Here is a 21,907-nt window from a genome sequence, read left to right as displayed (position 1 = left end):
TCCCAGATGTCTCTAATTGCACTATTTGTTGAGAAATATATTACACAGACTGCAAATATATCTGTACCTTATTCAGTGATACAATAAAACTACTTGTTTTTCTTGTGTCTTCAGTATAGTGATGCTGTTTGGGAGGGCGTGTTGTTTACTGCAGGGAGCAAGTTGCTATCACCAGGATGTGAACGTCATGGCGATAGTAATTTGCAATATGAGTAGGAGAATTCATACATAATATATAATTTATAGAGAAATATATACGTTTAAAATAATTCTTTTTTTCTTAATAATGATTCCATGCATTAATGATGCACAGCCAAAAATTGCCACGTACCCCCTGAAGACCTTTTACGTGCCACACTTTGAGAAATACTGAATTATAGGAAAAAACAAAAATATGTCGGATCTTTAGAAAGCAGATAACTATCTGATGTAATGGATTTTAAAGTCATAATAATAGTACAAATTATTTATTTATTGATCTATTCACATTAAAGTCTGGGACTGTGGCATTAAAGCTGGAAAACTGGGGAGAAACCTCCACATTGCCTTTTAAGGAATGCAGAGAACCCACGGGGACTTCTGATCTAATGTCCAGTCCTCATCTCCTTGTGGTGATCTGTATTAGTAGGCTCTACTTGGATGCTGGGTTAATTGATGATGAGCTGGTATTTGGATGACATGCAATAAAACATCACACTGGCACAAACAATATAAGAAGTATTGATGAATAGAAGGTGGTACAGGCAGAAGAAGCAAAGTGGCATCAGTTTAGGACATAAAATAATAATCAGTAACAAGTTTCAACACATATACAAATTCCTATACAGAGAGAGAGGGAAAGAGAGAGAGGACATAAAAAAGGAGTCTTATCGTCTTATGAACAGATCACTGATAGTGATCTCCTCATTCTGGTTCAGGATACAAGGGTACACAGGGGATGTGAAATAGGGAGTGATCATCAGCTAGTTTTAAGCAGGATAAAATAACTATACTGAAAAAAATGAGCTGGTATTTGGATGACACACAATAAAACATCACACTGGCACAAACAATATAAGAAGTATTGATGAATAGAAGGTGGTACAGGCAGAAGAAGCAAAGAAGTGCCATGTTCACACAACTGATGTTACTTAAACAAAGAAGAGAAAAACAGGTGAAATTATTCTAGACAACTACAAAGTGTTATATTCAAGTAATACAGATCAGGGAAAGGAATGAGTAGCTACAGTATTCAGAACTAAACACAAGCATAATCTTGAACAATAGTCAATTTTAAGGAAAGCAATATGGGTAAACATCGAAGTGGAGAATTGGACAATGAGATGTATTTGTGAATATGATCTTACAGAAGGTTCTACTAAGGAACAATTTGAAAGGATGAAACTAAGAATATAATTACTTGGCATTTTTAATTTATGCTAAAGAAGAAATGATGGGATTTTCAAATCACTAGAGAAGGCAAATGATATCAAGAAAAAAAGAATACTAGGTTCTTGTTGGAAACACAGTATAAAATGAATATCAAGCAAACAGATATGTTTTGAGAAATTTGAAGAAAAAGACAAAGCTAATAAAAATGAAACTGCCTGTTAATTTCAGTTTAGGACATAAAATAATAATCAGTAACAAGTTTCAACACATATACAAATTCCTATACAGAGAGAGAGGGAAAGAGAGAGAGGACATAAAAAAGGAGTCTTATCGTCTTATGAACAGATCACTGATAGTGATCTCCTCATGCTGGTTCAGGATACAAGGGTACACAGGGGATGTGAAATAGGGAGTGATCAACTAGTTTTAAGCAGGATAAAATAACTATACTGAAAAAAAAAAAAAAAAGTAAGTTTTAAAAATAATTAAAGTGAGGTGTTAGATGTATACTATACAAATATTATTCAATCAAAAATAAAAGCATTTGAAAACAAGAACCAAGGTTTGGTTTTGGCTTGTAGTTTTGGATTTCCAATTAAAATAACTAAGGCTATAAGAGTAAACAAACAGCTGTCATTAACTCAACGGTATGTCTCTCCCATCTCTCCAACTACATATACAAGTCTAGCATGATCTTATCTTTAGTCAGCGCAAACAAAGTCATCAACAACTGGAAGAAAAATGACGAAGTGGTGAAAAAATGTGGAACACCAAAATCTATCTATCCCAATGGCTTTAACAGGCCTTTAAGGCCCACAGCCTTCCAAGTATGCTTGGATTTCGTAACCGAAATACGAGGATAGAATGGTCACTCCTATGCCTCAAGGTATTCTTGGCTGTATCCCTGTGTGTTCAAGGGGCCGGTTTGCCTGCTTGCGGGATGAAAAACACCAGATAAACTGGCGGAAAAAACCCTACTGCCCGCGCCCAAGACCGGCTAACTTGGCTATGGCTGAGGAAGATCCTTCAGCTCCTCACGTCTCCGACGGGAATCGAACCTAGGACACTCCTTCCCCAGGCATATGGTTGCAAAGCGCAAAGCCACTAGGCTAACCGCGCGGACTGGAACACCAAAAACAAAAGAGGAATATGCAGAAATCAACAGTTACTAATAGCAATTTTGGAAACCAATGTCTGCATAGGAAACTTATGACCCATTCAGCCAACAACAAATCCCACAGAACCATAGTTATTTCACAAATGGATATGGTTTCGGATCCAATCTCAACAGTGTCCACTTTTTATCCAGCCCCGCAAAATTCCACTAGCATTTTCCTGACAGAAGTCCAAATTTCAGCCTGTGCAAGCATTACTCATCGCAAATCAGTTCTGTATACACATTTTTTGAGTTATTACTGAAAGTGTAGTAAGTGCAAAAATGATTAATCAGTTCAAGTAAAGGTTTGATGAGCTATTTTGAATATGGGATCTCTCACAATGAGACTTTTGGCTCCATGGTGACTTGATGATGATAAATGTCTTAATAACTTAATCAGCAATGACGATGCCCTATGGTTAGAATGATATGGTTTCAAATCCAATATAAAGCATGAAGAACCTTTAATAGTCTTTTTAACTGGAGGTGAGTTAGCCAGTCACATATGGCAGCAGCAAGGCTTTCCCATCTTGAAATTTTGGCTTTATAATTCTGCAAAACAGACAAACTAGTCTGAGAATATATGTAATTGATAGATAGGATTTTAAAGATAGAATTAATCATCCTATTTATAAAATCCTAATAAGTTACCATCAATTAAGTCTAGTCATTAGTCCATGACAAGCCACTGAGTCTAAAATGATAAGAAAAAGTGGGTGATAAAAAATGAAATCCTTCCATCTCTAGGTCTAAAGGATTAACTTAATCCTGAAATATCAAAATGTCAAATAGTCTGTCAGAGCTCTGCTCATAAGAGACAGGATCTGACACCAAATCCTTTTTTCTTTGGAATGTAAAGAACGTACTCAAAAATACTTAGTCAAGGAGGTATCCTTCTTTTTTGTTTTTTGCTAAACAAACAAAGTTACTTAAAAGTATAGTGATCATTCATTATCACAACAACTGAACTTTGAGTCACTTTTGGGATATACAGTATTGTAAATATAATTTTGTTTCAACTAATTCAGGTTATTAAATTGACACGATTGAAATGACAAATTAGTCCATGCAATTAGCCTAGTGGCTATGCATTTCACAACCATATGCCTGGGAAAGGAGTGTCCTGGATTCGATTCCCGTCATCGACATGAGGAACTTAAGGACCTTTCTCAGACATAGCCAAGTTAGCCACTCTTTGGTGTGGACACCATGGTTTTTCTCCCCTGCTTGCAGGAGGGGTTTTTCCTCCCGCAAGCAGGCAAACCGGCCTTGTGAACAAACGAGTTACAGCCACAGGATATACTGGGAGGCATAGGGCTAGTCACCTTATCCTTGGGGTGGGTACAACTTGTAAGAGCTTATTTAGGTCTGTAGTAAACTAGTAGGCCTAATATGTAGTAGGGAGAAAGAAGAAGAAGAAAAGGAAATGATAAATTATAATGACAAATATAATCATAAATACAAAATTTGATTAAATGCCATCAGGCTAAGAGAAATTATTAATCATCATTTAAAAATCTTTTACCAAAAAAAAAGTATATATTTAAAAATGTTTTACCAAAAAAAAAAGAAGAATATATATATATATATATATCTCCCCTCCCCTTCCATTTTCATTATACCAATCAGATTTTTACTCTATTATCTATTCCTATATTTAGTCTGACATTTAATGAAATAATGAAAAGATCTGCTAGTCTAGTCAATTAAAATGATATGTAAATGCATCCCTGTCTTACTCACAAGAAGTAAGTTCTTGCTTCACTTTCCCTTTCTTCTGATAATATTCCAATTAATAACCAAGAGCTGTTTATTTTCTCTTCTTAGGTTGACCTTCATATATATAGCCTGTCCTTTACCAACACATCACATCATATCGATAGATTCTTCAGCCTGCAAAAAATTTAGTAGTTTTTTGTTCTAAACATTACTTCTCTTCTGTACAACTCCTAACACTTCATAAATCCCAAATCCATCCAATCTTAGAATCTTCTTCTTCTTCTTCCTAACATTTGTTCTGCTTAAAGGCAGGGTCCACTTGTGTGCACTGCTTTGTCCATCTTGCACAGTCTTAGGCAATTATACTGTTGACATTTGCTGTACACGTCTTTAGTTAGGCAATCAAGTCAGCGTGTCTTTGGTTGGCGTCTTTGTTGTTGGCCATTGACATTAAGTTTCATGGTGGATTTTGCCACAGAGTTTTTAATGCTGTGTAGCACATGGCCATACCATCTTAGGCATTCCTCTTGCATCTTCTCTATTACTGGTGTGATGTTGAGGATCTTATGTATGTCAGTGTTTGTTATTCTGTACAGCCTGATGACGCCAAGTGTCCATCTCAGCATTCTCATTTCCATGGTATGGAGGAAATGCTCGTGTTTCTTTGTTGTTGGCCAGAATTCTGCTCTGTACATGACTACTGGTCTAATGACTGTACCACAAATCTTTGATTTTAGGTAGAGTGGGATCTTCTTATCATAAAGAACTCCAGTGACTTGTCGCCATGTCATCCAGGAAGTTTTGGCTCGGGCTTCAGCATCTTTTGTTGTATTGCCATTGGAGCTAATGCTGGACCTATGTATTTGAACTGGGTGCATTTGTTCTGTCCAATCCAATCTTAGATTAATGTTTTGAAATTTGAGTTGGTGCAGACCAAACTTCTTTTCAAATGCTTGAATGTATCCAGAAAAAGGCTGCCTGCTTAATAGGTGACACTTTCTCACCAATTCTCTCCAACTGTTTTCTTGCAGATGTTCTGCTTCAATTTCCATTGTCTTTTTTTTTTACAAGTACCTTCATGAGCACTGCTTCGTGAAACTGACCAAAACTGCTAGTTAAAATAAATGTACAATGCTGTTCAATAATTAGTGTACCAAATTGTCATTTTCTTTCTTCATTCCATCTGATGTCTGTCCTTTAGAAGTCTTCTCCATACTACAAGGGAGTTTCCAAAAAGTAAGGTAACACGTTTTTTTTCTCAAGGATCATAGGAAGTTGAAATTATACACCAAGAAAAAAGTGAACATGAACTACTTCTCCACACTCTCCAAATTCACTGATGCACTTGTCCCAATGATGGATCAGTTTATCAATACCAATACTGAAGAAATCCATGCCCACACCCAGTAACCAACATCACACCACCTGATGAACTTCCTCATTTGTAGTGAAATGCCTTCCAGAAAGATTTTTTTGAGGGACTGAACAACTGGAAATCTGAAGGTGCTAAGTCTAGGCTGTTGGGGGGTGGGGGGGTGCCAGAGTTTCCCAATGATAATAGCACAACTACTCACAAGTGGTGTACACAGTGTGTAGACTAGTGTTGTCATGCACCAAAATCATGCCACATGTCAGGAATCCTGTTCATTTGTGCCGAATGTTGACTTAGTTTGTCTGACACTGCACAGTAAAGCTCTGCATAGATTGTTCCTCCCTTTGGCAAGAAATCCACTAACAGAACACTGTGGCCATGACTTTTCAGACAGTGGGAACAGTTTTGAATGTTTTGTACACAGGAGACTGTGGATATTTCCAGGTCATGGAGTCTCGTCTGCTTGCCAGGGTAAAGTGATGAAACCACATTTCGTCTCCTGTGACTAGGCAAGGAAAATCCTCACCTTTGTCACTGCATCCCAATAGATTTCCCCAGGCATGTTGCCTTGTGCACACTTGCTTCCTTTGACAATTGTTGAGGCACCCAGTGGAAGCACACTTTCAAAAGCCAAGGACATCATGAACAATTTCATAAATAGTGAACTTACTCAAGTTCACCACTTGTGCAATTTCGTGAAGTTTCACTCAATGGCCTTCAAGAATGATGCCCTTAATGTGCAAAATGTTGTCTTTTGCCTTGCTTGATGAAGGTCAACCCACCTGATGTCAATCTTCAATGTCACCATGCCACACTTTATATTCATTGCACCAAATATGCTTCTTTGACATCATCTTTTTGCCATACACAGCTACCAGTTCATGGTGATGTCAGTTGGTAAAGTGCCTTTTGCTTGCAAAAAAATGAACAATTTCAAAGACACCTGTTTAGGACCACACTCACACAGTAGCTTCCATCTTACAACTAGAATTAGTTGTGAGGTGACAGTAGTGTCACACTGCAATGGCAGTCTTTTTTGAATATTATTAATGCTTCTATCTGTCTGCCATGCTTCATTTCATTCCCTTTCACCATTATTAAGAACAAAAATGTGTTACCTTACTTTTTTGGAAACCCCACATATTTAACACAAGGATGATCCTACAGGTAGTGCAAGACCAAGGGAACTCATGGTAAAGGTGGCATAAGCTCTGATCATTAATCTTAATATTTACCCTGAGTGCCAAAACACATCTCCTAGAGGAGATGTATGATGTTTTGTATTAAAGGCAAGGGGGGCCACTACCCAGACCGGGTTCGACCTTTATTGAGGTCTCATCAGTGGGAGTTGAAAGGATTAAACTAAATTTATTAACACAAGGAGTACAACCCTCAGTTCTTCAAGAAACACCTTAACAGATTTCTTCTTATATATATATATATATATATATGTTAAAAATACCAAGCAATTTTAAACCTGGTTTTACTCCATTTCCCAAGTAAGCAAACAGACTAAAAGTCAAGTTTGCGCCTGCAATTGATGCAAGTCTAACTGATCCCACAGGTAGTGCAGATCAGGGCAACTCGTGGCAAAGGTGGAACAAGCTCCGATCACTAATCTTAATATTTACCCTTAATGCCAAAACACATCTCCAAGCAGGGGATGTATGATGTTTTGTATTAAAGGCAAGGGGCCACTACCCAGACCGGTTTCGACCTTTATTGAGGTCTCGTCAGTGGGAGCTAGGCTAGAAATACCAAGATTTAGTAATACAGAGCTTGTAAGTATTTCGCCAAAACAAGTTACCATAAGGTGTTTTAACCTTATTAAATAAAAATCTCTGGAGGAGATATAAATGTAGAAAGTATTTTTAATATATATATATATGTAGAAAGTATTTTACCTTGGGTATAATAATGTTAAAGATACCAAGCAATTTTAAACCTGGTTTTACTCCATTTCCCAAGTAAGCAAACAGACAAACAAGTCAAGTTTGCGCCTGCAAGTGTTGCAAGTCTAGCTGACCCTACAGGTAGTGCAAGACCAAGGCAACTCGTGGTAAAGGTGGCATAAGATCTGATCACTAATTTTAATATTTACCGTTAATGCCAAAACACATCTCCTAGAGGAAATGTATGATGTTTTGTATTAAAGGCAAGGGGGGGGTCACTACCCAGACCGGGTTCGACCTTTATTGAGGTCTCATCAGTGGGAGCCAGGCTAGAAATACCAAGATTTTAGTAATACAGAGCTTATAAGTATTTTACCAGAACAAGTTACCATAAGGTGTTTTAACCTTATTAAATAAAAATCTCAGGAGGAGATATAAATGTAGAAAGTAAAACCAGGTTTAAAATTTCTTGGTATCTTTAACATTATTATACCCAAGGTAAAATACTTTCTACATTTATATCTCCTCCTGAGATTTTTATTTAATAAGGTTAAAACACCTTATGGTAACTTGTTCTGGTAAAATACTTATAAGCTCTGTATTACTAAAATCTTGGTATTTCTAGCCTGGCTCCCACTGATGAGACCTCAATAAAGGTCGAAACCAGTCTGGGCAGTGGTCCCCCTTGCCTTTAATACAAAACATCATACATCTCCTCTAGGAGATGTGTTTTGGCATTAAAGGTAAATATTAAGATTAGTGATCAGAGCTTATGCCACCTTTACCACCAAAAAATGAAAACACACCCTGACGTAATCCTCTACTTAAGTTAATTTTAATCGGGTGATTGAAAAGGGTGATATTTGTTGTGCCTTCTTTGTAGATATCTTTTATGAGTTGGATGTATGCTTTTTCTACGCCTTGTTCTATTAAAGCTTGGAATACTGCGTTATGCTCAACAGTATCAAATGCCTTTTTAAAATTTATAAAAAGAAGACAAAGTAGGATCTGGTATTCTCTGCATCTTTCTGTTAGCTGAGTAATAGTTTGAGTGTGATCTATTGTTGAAAAGCCTTTTTTGAAAAACCAGCGTGTTCTTTGCAGCTATTTTCGTTGATGGAGGTTTGTATTCGGTTTAAGATGACTCTGGCACATATTTTATATGTGTGTGCTAATTGAGTCTGTAGTTACTGATGTCTTCTTAATTACCTTTTTTATGTAGAATTATGGTCTTTGATGTTTTCCATTCAGTAGGTACTTTCATTAATTGTATATATCAAGTAAATCCTTTCTTTTAGGCTTGCACGGTGATCCGAATGCATTTTTGGAAATTATGGAGACAACTACCGTGTTTGAATAAAAACTTTAGTTTACTATTACTAAAATTTTACAATTCGACGTTTCGACCTTTATGTCAAGGTCATCTTCTGGAGCGTACAAATATACACAAGAAACAAGCTATACTACAATCATACTGGTTCGTTAAAGACACTGACTAACCGCTACCACAATTGTTGGCCTGACCTCTGGTGAAAAAAAAAAAATAAATAAAATAAAATATACATCAACGCTAGAGTCCTATTATTTGTGTTGTCTACTATATACATATATTAACATCATTCCAGCCAGTTGGAGTGGAATGGTTTCTAATACTAGTGGATTGGCTAGAGTCCTGACTTATGTTGAATCTTTCATATTAGGTTGGCTGAATGTGTGCCATCCAGGTCCTTGGAATTTTCATACCATCTTTATTGTTGATATTTGGGTGGTTTATCAGGATTTCGCAGGATTCTTTAAATTTTCTTTCGTACCATGTTTTTGTGCAGTGTAAGGAGCAGGTGCTTTTCCAGTTGATTTGGTGTAAGGTGTTAAGTGCATGGTGTGAGAGGCCTGCTTCACCATAATGGTTATATTTAATGTGTCTAATGTGTTCTTTCTTGCGTATAGGGATTGTCCGTCCTGTTTCACCAATGTACGGTAAGTTACAGGTGCAGCGGATCCGCTGCACCTGTAACTTACCGTACATTGGTGAAAATTTCCAAAAATGCATATCAAGTAAACCTTTCTGCTAAAGCTTTAAAGAGTATTCGTCCACCCATTTTTAATTCATCAGATTTTACACCATCAATTCCTGGTGATCGATTATTTTTCATATGGTGGATAGCCGTTTTTACTTCTTCAGGTAGGACAGATGGTATTTCCAAATTTTCGTGTGGTACTGGAGCTGTGATTACTTGTTTAGATGAGTAAAGGTTCTCATAAAACGATTTTACTATTTTTTCGATTTCACCTCTATTTGTGTGTCTGTTTCCTTGATTGTCTATGAAGGCTGACAGTAGTGATTGCTTTAGATTTATTTCTTTTTCCACTTTTTAGGCAACTGCAGCGCCTAGCTGTTTCTGCCAATTTTGTTGTTCTATACATGTTATAGTCATCTTTGATATCTGCCTCAGTTGTTTACAAATAATTTTATATTCTAGACAGTCTTTTCCTGTATCTTTCAGTATTCTTCTTTTCTTCAATATTCTATTGTTCTTGATGATAGGCATTCCCTGGTCTTAGGAGGAAGTTCATACGAGGTTCTTTCTTTCTTATCCTGATTGTTATCTTCTATATTCTTACTAAAGTCTGACTGTGTATATATATATATATATATTATTATTATTATTATCCAGGCCTCCATGGAGTCAAAAGACTCATCGTGGGAGGTCATTTTAGGAAATACAAAGTCTATCATACCACTCCTTCAACCCATTAACCGTCCCCCCACTCCAACCACTCTCTCAGGCAATGCATTCCAAGGTTCAACCACCCTCCACGCAAAGAAACCACTCCTCACCCTCTTGCGCACAGCCTCGTTTTGTAACTTCCAGGGATGGTCCCTTGTCATCGCTCCTTCCTGCCGTTCCATCAAGTGAAAGAACTCTCCAGCATCAACCCTGTAACAGTTTAAAGTCTTGATCATATCAGCTCTCCTTCTTCTATCCACCAAACTCTGCAGTCCACATTCCCGCAGTCGAACCTCATAACTCATATTGTACAGTCCTGAAACCATCTTTGTTATCTGCCCCTGTACCCTTTCCACAGTCAATGTATCTCATTCAAATCCTGGGGACCAAATCTGAGAACAATAGTCTAAGTGTGGTCTGATCAGGGCCTTATACAATGGAATGATAACTCTTTTATCTCTGCAGGTCAGCGTCCTTCTCAGTATTGCAGCTGCAAAGCATTCAATATTGATTGGTAGATAGTCAAAAGCACAATGGAGACAATTATGAATATTATTATTATTATTATTATTATTTAGCCCTCAGAGGAGTCAAAAGACTCATCGCAGGAGGTCCCTTCTAAGAAGCACAAGTCTATCAAGACTCATCGAAGGAGGTCCCTCCTAGGAAACACAAAGTCTATCATACCACTCCTTAAACTCATTGACCATTCTTGCTCTCACCACTCTATCAGGCAATGCATTACTGGTTCATCCACCCTCCATGCAAAGAAACCACTGCTCACCCTCTTGCTCACAGTTTCCTTTTGTAACTTAAAGGAATGGCCCCTTGTCATCACTCCTTCACACTGTTCAACCAAGTGAAAGAACTCCCCAGTGTCAACCCTGTAACTACCTCTCAACAGTTTAAAAGGCTCATTCATATCACCTCTCCTTCTTCTATCCACATTCCCTCAACTGATCCTCATAACTAACACTGTACAGTCCTGAAACTGTCTTTGTTATCTGCCTTTGTATCTTTCCACAGTTAATTTATCCCCTTCAAATCAAATGATAAGTTGACAGTCAAATTAGAGCAGATGGGGTTGGATATTAGATTAGTGCATTGGATTGGAGACTGGCTATCTGATAGGTATCAACAAGTTGTGTATGGGGGTGCAATATCCAGGAAAAGGAAAGTCACTAGTGGAGTGCCTCAGGGATCTGTTTTAGGGCCATTACTATTTAACTTGTATATTAATGATATTGGCGAAGATTTGGATGGAGATATTCAGTTGTTTGCAGATGATGCAAAGTTGGGAAGAACCATAAAGAGTAGTGAAGATGTTGTGGCCTTGCAAGAAGACTTGAATAAATTGAGTGATTGGGCAAGCAAATGGGGGTGTGAGTTCAATGTTGCAAAATGTAAGGTTTTAAAATTTGGAAAACAAAGATGGGATGCAGAATTTATGCTTGGTAAGAATATATTGTTGGAAGTAGAGGAAATAAGAGATCTGGGAGTGATAGTGGATAAGGATCTAAAATTTAGGGGTCACATCGCCAAAATTGTGAAGACAACACAAAGACTTCTGGGAATGATGAGGAGGACACTGACGTGTAGAAGTAGGGAGATTCTTGTTCCATTGTATAAGGCTTTGATTAGGCCACACATGGACTATTGTGCCCAGATTTGGTCACCTGGTTTTCAGAAGGATGAGGAGATGTTGGAAAGGGTCCAAAGGCGACTGACTAAGGTAGTTTCTGACCTCTGGAATGTCGAGTATGAGGAAAGATTGAAAAGATGTAATTTGCAGAGACTAGTGGAGAGAAGGAAGAGGGGAGATATGATAGAGACCTACAAGTTGGTAAGGGGTTGCTATAGGATCAATGGTGGAGAAGTTCTACAGCGAATAGTGGGAGATCAGGGGAGAACCAGAGGTCATCCCTGGAAACTGTATAAAGAGGGTGTGAGTAGGGGAGTGAGAGGCAGGTTTTTTTCGTGCAGAGTTGTGAATGATTGGAATGCCTTGCCTGAGAGTGTGGTGTCTGCAAGGAGTTTGAATGTGTTTAAGACCCGGTATGATGAGATGTGTGTGAGATAAAAGGACCTCCTAGATGAGTCTTTGACTCCATGAGGTCTTGTTTAATAATAATAATAATAATAATAATAATAATAATAATAAATCCTGCAGACCAAATCTGAGAACAATATTCTAAGTGTGGTCTGATCAGGGTCTTATACAATGGAATGATAACTGTTTTATCTCTGCAGGTCAGCATCCTTCTCATTATTGCAGCAATCCTCTGTATTACCTTCACCACCTTTGCAATATGTCCCCTGAATTTCAGGTTTCTATCAATCATCAACCCCAGATCTCTTGTGCCCCCTACTTCCTCCGGTATAGCTCCTCCAATAGAGTATGCAGCGTCCCATCGATGTGTCCAAAACCTCAAGACCTGACATTTTGCTGAATTAAACCGACCTACTCCATTCATTCACCCATCTGTCTAGCTTATTGAAATCCTCCTGCAGGACTACAACATCTGCACTATTACTAATAATCCTTCCCAGCTTCGCATCATCTGAAAACAACTGAATATCCCCTTGCAATCTGCTGACAATGTCATTGATATAAAGGTTAAACAATATAGTTCCCAGAACTGAGGTTAAACAATATAGTTCCCAGTACTGAGCCCTGTGGGACCCCACTTGTAACCCTCTACCTCCTTGAAACTGTCCCACCATGCACTACAACTCATAATCTACTGCAGCATCTTATTTACAGATTTTCAGCATGCACTATTTTTACTAACTCTGAAATATGTGTTGGTATTATTAGTAGTATTATTATTTACAGCATCTCCCTTGAGTCTGGAGACTCATCGCAGGAGATCCAAATCAACCATCATTTGCCTAGGAAACACACAGAGCAATGATTCTCTTTTGTCAAGAGTATTTGTCTAATTTTTTTAACACATTACTTCATAGTTTGTATGTTTCACGAAGTGAAGAAGAAAAATTTACAATTTGAACTGAGTACAGTTTGACAAAAAGTACAATACAATGTTTGAAACCAGCTTGATGTATTTTTCTGTGTGTGTGTGTTTACTATGTTCTAAACTTATTGTAATGCTTTAGTTTTATTCAAATCCATTATTACCTCATCCAGTGTATATGGTGATAAAACTAGTAATTATTGCCCCAACTTTGTTAAGAAATTTATTAGTAATTTATAACATTAGTAATTTATTAACCAACTTTGGTTAATAAATCTTTTTTTATCAGTCTTGACAAGCAGCAACACAAGCAGATACTTGAAACCAGACTCAAAGTTTTCTCAGCATCATGATGTATCTTATGCAGATATTGATTAATGCCACTCTTACTTCCATGTGCAATGAAAAAAATTATCAATTTAATGTTAATAAACTACTTTTGTTTTATCATTGTATAAATGTGTCAGCAACCCATAAGGTTGCTGACACATCAGCAATCCATAAGGTTGCTTATGGATTGCTGATATGCTTGCATCAGCAACCCCCACTTAAACAGCATAGGCAGCACCCCCACTTAAAACTTCACGGGTCGCCACTGGTCATTTTGCTTATCGCAGAATTTATGCCGATAAGAAAAAACTAAAACTGTTCAAACGACTCTTGATAACTTCTTTTGATAAAAAAAATTGCAGTAAATAATGTAGGTACAAGTATTTATTAAACATTTACTTTGCATTAATGTTTAACTTTCCTAAAATAGTACCATATAAAACGAATTATTAATACAGTAATTGATCATGGATGAATTGTAATTTTTACCATTGATTATTAGATTTGATTAACATGATTTTGATATATGCAGTAATATCGAGGGATTAATTAACTGCGTTAATCGAGGGATACCTGTAATAAAAAATTTTTAGGTATGCATATGCAATGACCAACAAGCACACAAAACAAATGCCTAAACACAAGTGATCACAGATATACAGAATATATGGCTGACTAGTGGTGAGTCTCCATCATTTACTGCACTATGCTCATTTTCTCAAACCTGAGTGACATGTTCTAGTAGCCATGTAAAAAATAAAATAAAATAAATAAATAATAATAATGTAAATTTCAAAAACAGGACAATAATAATATTTTGTCCTGTTTTTGAAATTTCATTATTATTACATTATAACACTAAAACAATGGGATAGCCAGGATGCAGCAAAGAATTAGTGCTTCCCATTGAAAATGGGAGGTATGATCAGCAGCCTATATAGTAACTCTTTTCTTATGCAACAGAATCACTTACCAAGAGGATGAGCACAACCCATTCCACAAAGAGCCAAATCCAGAAAATGAATTCTTTATAGGTATTATTTCTGAAAACATTTCCATGAATTCTTTATTTGGTCAAGTTTTTAGCTTGGACACTAGAATACTACCAAGAATAGTTATCTACCAAAAATTTATAAAGGTGTTCCCCTTAGGGCAACTATAGACTGTACTGATTATCCTAATTCCCTGCTTGGCCAGTTTCCATCAAGGATCTCAGATGCTCTTAATGGCCACCCTATTTTGTAAAAAAGTCATCAGATTTCTTGGCAAAAATAAAAATGAAAAAATATGTTTTGACGTCTAGTATTCATTTACTAATGTTAAACTGGCTGAAACTTTTCAACTTGTCACAATTCCTTCAGATATAGCCAAACTGTTTGATTTCATCATGCATTCAGGCTGATTCATCTGAAAAAACAAAATTTAAAAGCAGATTTAAGGTACTGCCATAGAGAATCTTTCTTACCTTCCCTAAAAAAATTGCTACTATTACTACCTTGAAGGATTTAATCCAATTACACTACGGAGGCATCTTTGGTAATCTATCAAATGCTTTTGCAAAGTACAAGAATATCATTGTATATGATTCTTCCTTATCTAACATATTTATTAACTTATCATAAAATGCAGGTAAATTGCTAAAATAAGATCTACCCTTTACAAATTCATGCTGACTATTATAAAGAATACCATGTCCATCAACCCAATCTTGTATTCTATTCTTAACTGATCTCTCCAATACTTTGACTACAACTGCAGTTAATACAGTCTGGTCTATAATATTTTCTTACATATTGCATGACAGAGAAGATATGAAAGAGTTACTGGAAGAAGCAAAAAAGAAGAGTGAGAGTACACTGATTTTGAGTGTGTCTCATCATTCCAATCTATACTACCATACTCAAAATCACATATAGTAATCACCCTTCCCTTGTTCTCTAACTCAAGTTGCTTATACATTTCTTCATCATCTTCCTCCACATTCTCTGGCATATAGCAACATTCAACTAAATAAGTCTTCTGGTAACCTGTACCTCACATCACTGCCTCAAAACCAGCGACACTATTTCCCCTTCTTTCATACCTGCCTTATGTGAACATCCACTCACTCACATCCTAATTCCCCTGCTATCATCAGCAGCATCCGTCCCCTCCCTACCTTCTTGTACTTTCTATCCTCACAAATAAAACACTGTATTCTTCCATTTCTATTTCCCCTTAGGATATTATTAATATTATTATTATTCAGGCCTCCAAGGAGTCAAAAGACTCTTCGAGGGAGGTCCTTCCTAAGACATAAAGTCTGTCAAGACTCATCGAGGGGAGTACCCCCCTGAGAAACACAAAGTCTATCATACCACTCTTTAAACTCACTGACCGTTCTCGCTCCCACCACTCCATCAGGCAATGCATTCCACGGCTCAACCACCCTCCACACAAAGAAACCACTCCTTACCCTCTTGCTCACAGTTTCCTTTCATAACTTCCAGGGATGGCCTCTTGTCATCACTCCTTCCTGCTGATCAACGAAGCGAAAGAACTCCCCATTGTCAACCCTGTAACCACCTCTCAACAGTTTAAATGTCTCAATCATATCACCTCTCCTTCTTCTATCCACCAAACTCTGCAGTCCACATTCTCTCAGCCGATCGTCATAACTATCCTTGTACAGTCCTGAAACCATCTTTGTCATCCGTCTTTGTATCCTTTCCACAGTTAATTTATCCCCTTCAAATCCTGGGGAACAAATCTGAGAACAATAGTCCAAGTGTGGTCCAATCAGAGACTTATACAATGGAATGATAACCCTCTTATCTCTGCAGGTCAGTGTCCTTCTCATAATAGCAGCAATCTTCTGTGTTACCTTCACCACCTTTGCAATATGTCCCCTAAACTTCAGGTTTCTATCAATCATCAACCCCAGATCTCTTGTCTCCCCTACTTCCTCCAGTATAACTCCTCCCATAGAGTATGCAGCATCCCATCGATGTTTCCCAAACCTCAAGACCTTACATTTTGCTGCATTAAACTGACACCCCCATTCATTTGCCCATCTATCTAGCTTAATTAAATCCTCTTGCAGGGCTACCACATCTGCACTATTACTAATAATCCGTCCCAGCTTCGCATCATCCGCAAACAACTGAATATCCCCCTGCAATCCACTGGCTATGTCATTGATATAAAGGTTGAACAATATAGGTCCTAGTACTGAGCCCTGTGGGACCCCACTTGTAACCCTCTGCCTCCTGGAAACCGCTCCACCATACACAACTCTCTGATACCTATCAGACAGCCAATCCTGAATCCAGTTGACCAATCCGACATCCAGACCCATGTGCTGCAACTTAAATATCAGCATATCATGTGGCACCCTGTCAAATGCCTTCGCCAAGTCTAAGAAAATTGCAGTATATGCCTTTCCCTCATCTAATGTTCTTGAAACTTTATTATAAAAGGCTAGCATATTGCTAAAACAAGAGCATCCTTTCACAAATCCATGTTGATTCTCACAGATAACATTACCCTCATCTGCCCAATGCTGTATACGGTCCCTCACTACTTTCTCCAAGATCTTAACAACTACTGATGACACACAGACTGGCCTATAATTAGACACTTCCAGTCTGTTACAACCCTTATGCAATGGCACTATCTTACCTTCCTTCCATTCCCTGGGCACCTTTGCCAAAGCCAGACTTTCATTGAAAAGCCACGTTAAAGGCACTGTCAATTCCCTAGCACATTCTCTCAAAACTCGTAGTGAAATACCATCCAGTCCCACAGCTTTACTGACATCCAGAGTACTCAGTATCTGAAACACACTCTCCTCCTGTACCTCCAGACCTCGAACCAGTCCTATCCCTCTAGCATTAAAACTGACTCCTCTAGGATGAAATACTCTAATAAAGTGTTCATTGAACAATTCCGCTATGTCCTCTGCATCAGTCACTCTATTCCCATTTTTATCCCACAATATCATTCTTCCACAGTCATTTCTCCTCCTACTGGCCACTTAGCTAAAAAATTCCCTAGGATTTTCTTTGGATCTTAGGGCCAATCTCCTCTCATATTCCAGTTTCGCTTTCCTTACCACACTAGTCATTCTTCTGGCCTGTATCTTATATTCCTCATGCATCTCTTCACCTGTCTCCTTATATCACTTCCATAGCCTCTTTTTCGCATGCAATTCCTGTTTAATATTGTTTGTCATCCACTTTAGTCCAAATTGCATCCTCTTCTTCACTCGTGGTATACAACTTACCATTGCTGATAACAAATAATCTTTCACAATTTCCCACGCACTAGTGATATCCCGGCCTTCCAATTCCTCCCTCCATGAAACTTCCCGAAGTTGACGTCTTAGACTATTATAATCACCTGCCTTATAATTCCACATAAGTTCCCGTCTCTTTGATACTCCTGCATGTCTATTTATTTTCCAAGTCAACACCATATGGTCACTCTCTCCAACTGGTGGGAGAGACATCAACTCAGTTATTATCAACTCTTCTGATGCTATAACCAAATCCAAAACTTTTGAACCTCTTCTTCCCTCTGTTACATGTTGCCTAAGACATTTGTCCCTCAAGAATTCTAGAAATTCCATTCCCCTATTGCTACATGCATCTTCCTCTCTCCAATTTATACTACTGAAGTTAAAATCTCCCATAACAATCATTCTTCTTGCACTTGACAAACTTAGCTGTTTAAACATCTCCTGGTCCCCATCCTCTGTGCTCCTGGGTCTGTAGCAACACCCCACTAAATATCCTGTCTTGCCCACCTCTACCTCACACAATATGCTCTCAAATTCATTTGTCTCACTGCCTTCCAAAGCCTCCACTCTTAGAGGACATAGGTTGTCACTTATCATAAGCACTACCCCACCACCACGCTTTCCCCTCCTATCCTGACGAAAAATGCTATACCCAGCGACTTCTATTCCTGTTGTTATATCCCCTTCTGTCAACCACGTCTCAGTGATCCCAATAATTTTTGGCCAGGCTGATGCTATCTGCGCCACCAATTCCTCTCCCTTATTCCGGATACTCCTGCCATTAGTATAAAGCATATAAATGCCATTGTTTCTATACCCAGCATTATCCCTTCTAGACTCCACTGGGCTCAGTGTTACCTGACATTGTCTCTCTTCTCCCAAGTATCCATTCCCACAAGAGGCCACCCCGGCTATCATCCTCCCTGGGACACACTGACTCGTTCAGAACAGCAATCTCTCCAGATGCCTATGTCCTTCCTCATTCAAATGTAAACGGTCTCTCGCATACAATTCCTCTCTTTCCTCAAATGCACTCCAAGCATTCACATATACCAGTCCTCTCTTGTCACACATTCTCGCTATTATGCCATTCAATATCACCGCTCTTCTGCTCAGCTCATCATCTTCATTATCATATCATCTTCATTCAATCATGTTGCACTTATTCTAACAATTTTGGAGTGAATAAATGCAATCAGTGAAACCATTTCACCACCCTTATTTCAGATACTTCTGGCATTTGTAAATAAACACAGCAATTCACTTTTAGGTCTAAACCAGTCATACACAAGCCACTTGTTGGTTTTTGATTTCTACACCATACTTGCCCTTGTCCAATCATTTGTCTGATACTGCTTACCCCATATAACTTCTCAGTTTCAACACCCCACTCACTTACATCCTGATCCATTCCATCCCTATGCTGGTTATCTCCTGTACATTCACTACTACTTCCAACATCTGCCAACTCCTGTGCCATGTTTCCATGTCTAGCCGGACTGCCTGCCCCCCCCCCCCCATTTCTCAGTTCTTCTTGGATTCCCATTCTCTCTTCTTCTTTCCCATTACTAGTGTTTTCATTGCCAAGCACTTCTATCTCTTCAATACTACTTACTACTCTCCTGATTTTTCACTTCACCTCTTTCTTCTGATCTCAGGCTTGCATATACACTGCACTTTCATCTAGCAACAGTTTTTCCAGTTTACTCACTATAAAGCTATTTAAATGAATTCTGTCACTTCTGTATAATTCCATTCTTCCCTCAGATATATGCCACACATCTACAAACCGCAGTCGCCTTTCCTTACATAGCTCTGACAACACAGTCACTTTATTATAGGATATTGTTTTATGCAATCGCTTTGTCAGAGTATATATTCTAAGTTGAAGAAGAAACTGAGTGCAGGATATGGCCATAGCACTAGATGCAAGGAGAGAGGTAGACAAAAGAAATGTTAAAGATATTGCAGTGCTTGAGGCAGGCAAAGTAAGTGATTAAATAGGCTCTTGGTATGGTACTAAATGAATGTGCAAGAGAATTAGCAAATTTAATTGTTTAACATTTTTTTCAAAGAATGTCCCACTCTCAAAAGGTGGTGAACTTATCATATATTTACCACCATAGGATAGCTATTGATTAACAATCTAATCCAAGACCATTCCTGCTTTAAAGACTAAACATAGAACTTTTCCAAGCCAATTTGATCTTGAATAAGGAGGATGGTATTTTTTAAAATAATTATAATGCTATAAGAAAACTCACATAAAATGAGTTTTTTTGTTTTTTTTATGCGAGTTTTCCTTAAGCATTATAATTATTTAAAATATGCTTACTCACATTATTTCATTATTGAAGCACGGCGGGTGGTAGTTTCACATGAAGTGAGAAAAATCGTCTACCACCTAAAGACTTATACAGACATCCATGCTCGCAGTATGATTATTCAAAATTGCAGCCTGTTTGTTGAAGAATGGACCTGAGTTCTAAAAGTGACAATAATATCATGGTGATACACCACAATATTACTGTACTTTGCAAAGGCATTTCACGGAATATCATGTGGAAGATTTTTATGCTATTAAAGCAGAGAAGGAAGCAAACACATAGCAGATAGAAAAATGGCTGACTGACAGTATCAGAAAATAATACAAGAAATGAGAAAGAGTGACTGAGTGGTAGAGAATGAAAATATCTAGTTACATACCTTGGACCAGGACCAACTTGTGCATTAATGATAACAGAGATGATCTGGAAGGTAATATCCAGCAGTTTGCTAATAATGCAAAGAATTAGCTCAATGTCACTAAGTTCAAATTGCCATTTTTGAACTGAGGAGAAAGAGAGAGAGAGAGAGAGAGAGACTGCAAACAGAGTATTATACTGATGTAAATTTGCTGCAAAGAACTAATGATGCCAGAGACCTAGGAATAATAGTGGACAATGAGTTGAAGTACAGAAATCGTATTAAAGTAGTAAAATCATTAGAATGAATAACTATGATGTAGACAAGAAACTAACTTATAGAGATAAGAATACCATTATTCTTCCCTTTAAAAGGCTTGAAAAATTGACATCAGCTGAACTACCAAACATAGATATGGTCATTTAGATTCCATAGGTATAAGGTGACAGTGATGATGAGGGGATTTGTGTAGCTGGTATGTAGACAGTCAGATTTTGTTTTAAAATAAATGAACCATATAACAGCAAACCATTATTTTGAAAAACTAATGTGCTTTTCATTGTAGTTTTGTTCTAAACATTAATAATAGACATTAATAATAATAAAAAAAGATTACAATTTCATAATCATATAATTCTGTGATTTTTACCTAACAGTTATGCATGTTCAAATTTACTAAAGGTGCCTTACCTTAAGTGATAAACCTTTAACTTCCATTTGATCCCAACAGTATTTCTTAATCTGTTCAGCATCTTTTTTCATACTGGATATAGAATTCTGTATTTCCTCATTAACCTAATTGAACAAAAAATAAAATGATATATTTAAATATATACATATGTTAGAAAATATTATAATTCCATGAAAAAAAAAAAAGAAGCTAATATTCAGTACTTTTCAAAAGAGAATGATAAAAGCTTGCATTTCAACTAATGTCTCTCTCACTCACTCACTGTCCATAGAAGACTGGTTAATATCTCTGCCATTCAATGGAGAGGGTCACCAGCTTCTTAAGCAATAAATCCACTAAAGTCAGCAAATTTTTTGACAAAAATTTAATGGAGGGCACTAGGGTTGCTGAAGCACGAGGCGCGGATTTGAGCTGTTGTTAAAAAAAGTGTTGAATTCTTTAGTGAATTGTGCTCCACTTTTTTCTCAGTAACACAAGTGTTGTTTAATGGTTCTGCTTTAGAGTTTCATTGTTACATATCATGTTATTTTTGAGTTACCGAGAACACGAGGTCACAGTCAGGAGTATTGGCGGTGGAAGAAAAGATAAGTTATTCGCTAATTGGTAGTATAGATGAATATAGCGTTTATATATAAATATATATACATTTTACGTTTATATATAATATATATATATATATATAATGCAGTGTTTATAATAGCATTTATA

The 21,907-nt window shown here is 37.4% G+C and overlaps 1 protein-coding gene across 1 annotated transcript in view; it reads right to left on the bottom strand.

Moving 5' to 3' along the window:
* The window catches only part of LOC150110579 (cilia- and flagella-associated protein 43-like), a 609,434-nt gene that overhangs the window by 75,861 nt on the left and 511,666 nt on the right, over positions 1-21,907 (bottom strand). Inside the window, exon 21 of the mRNA XM_090401881.1 lies at positions 21,199-21,303. Within this exon, the coding sequence (XP_090258007.1) occupies positions 21,199-21,303 (105 nt within the window). The remainder of the gene's footprint in view (positions 1-21,198; positions 21,304-21,907) is intronic.

This window comes from Typopeltis vanoorti, chromosome 1 (genome assembly GCF_054136105.1).
Source record: "Typopeltis vanoorti isolate ZY-2024b chromosome 1, IOZ_Tvanoo_1.0, whole genome shotgun sequence".
NCBI lineage: Eukaryota > Metazoa > Arthropoda > Arachnida > Uropygi > Thelyphonidae > Typopeltis > Typopeltis vanoorti.
This window is presented reverse-complemented; position numbering and strand designations above follow the sequence as displayed.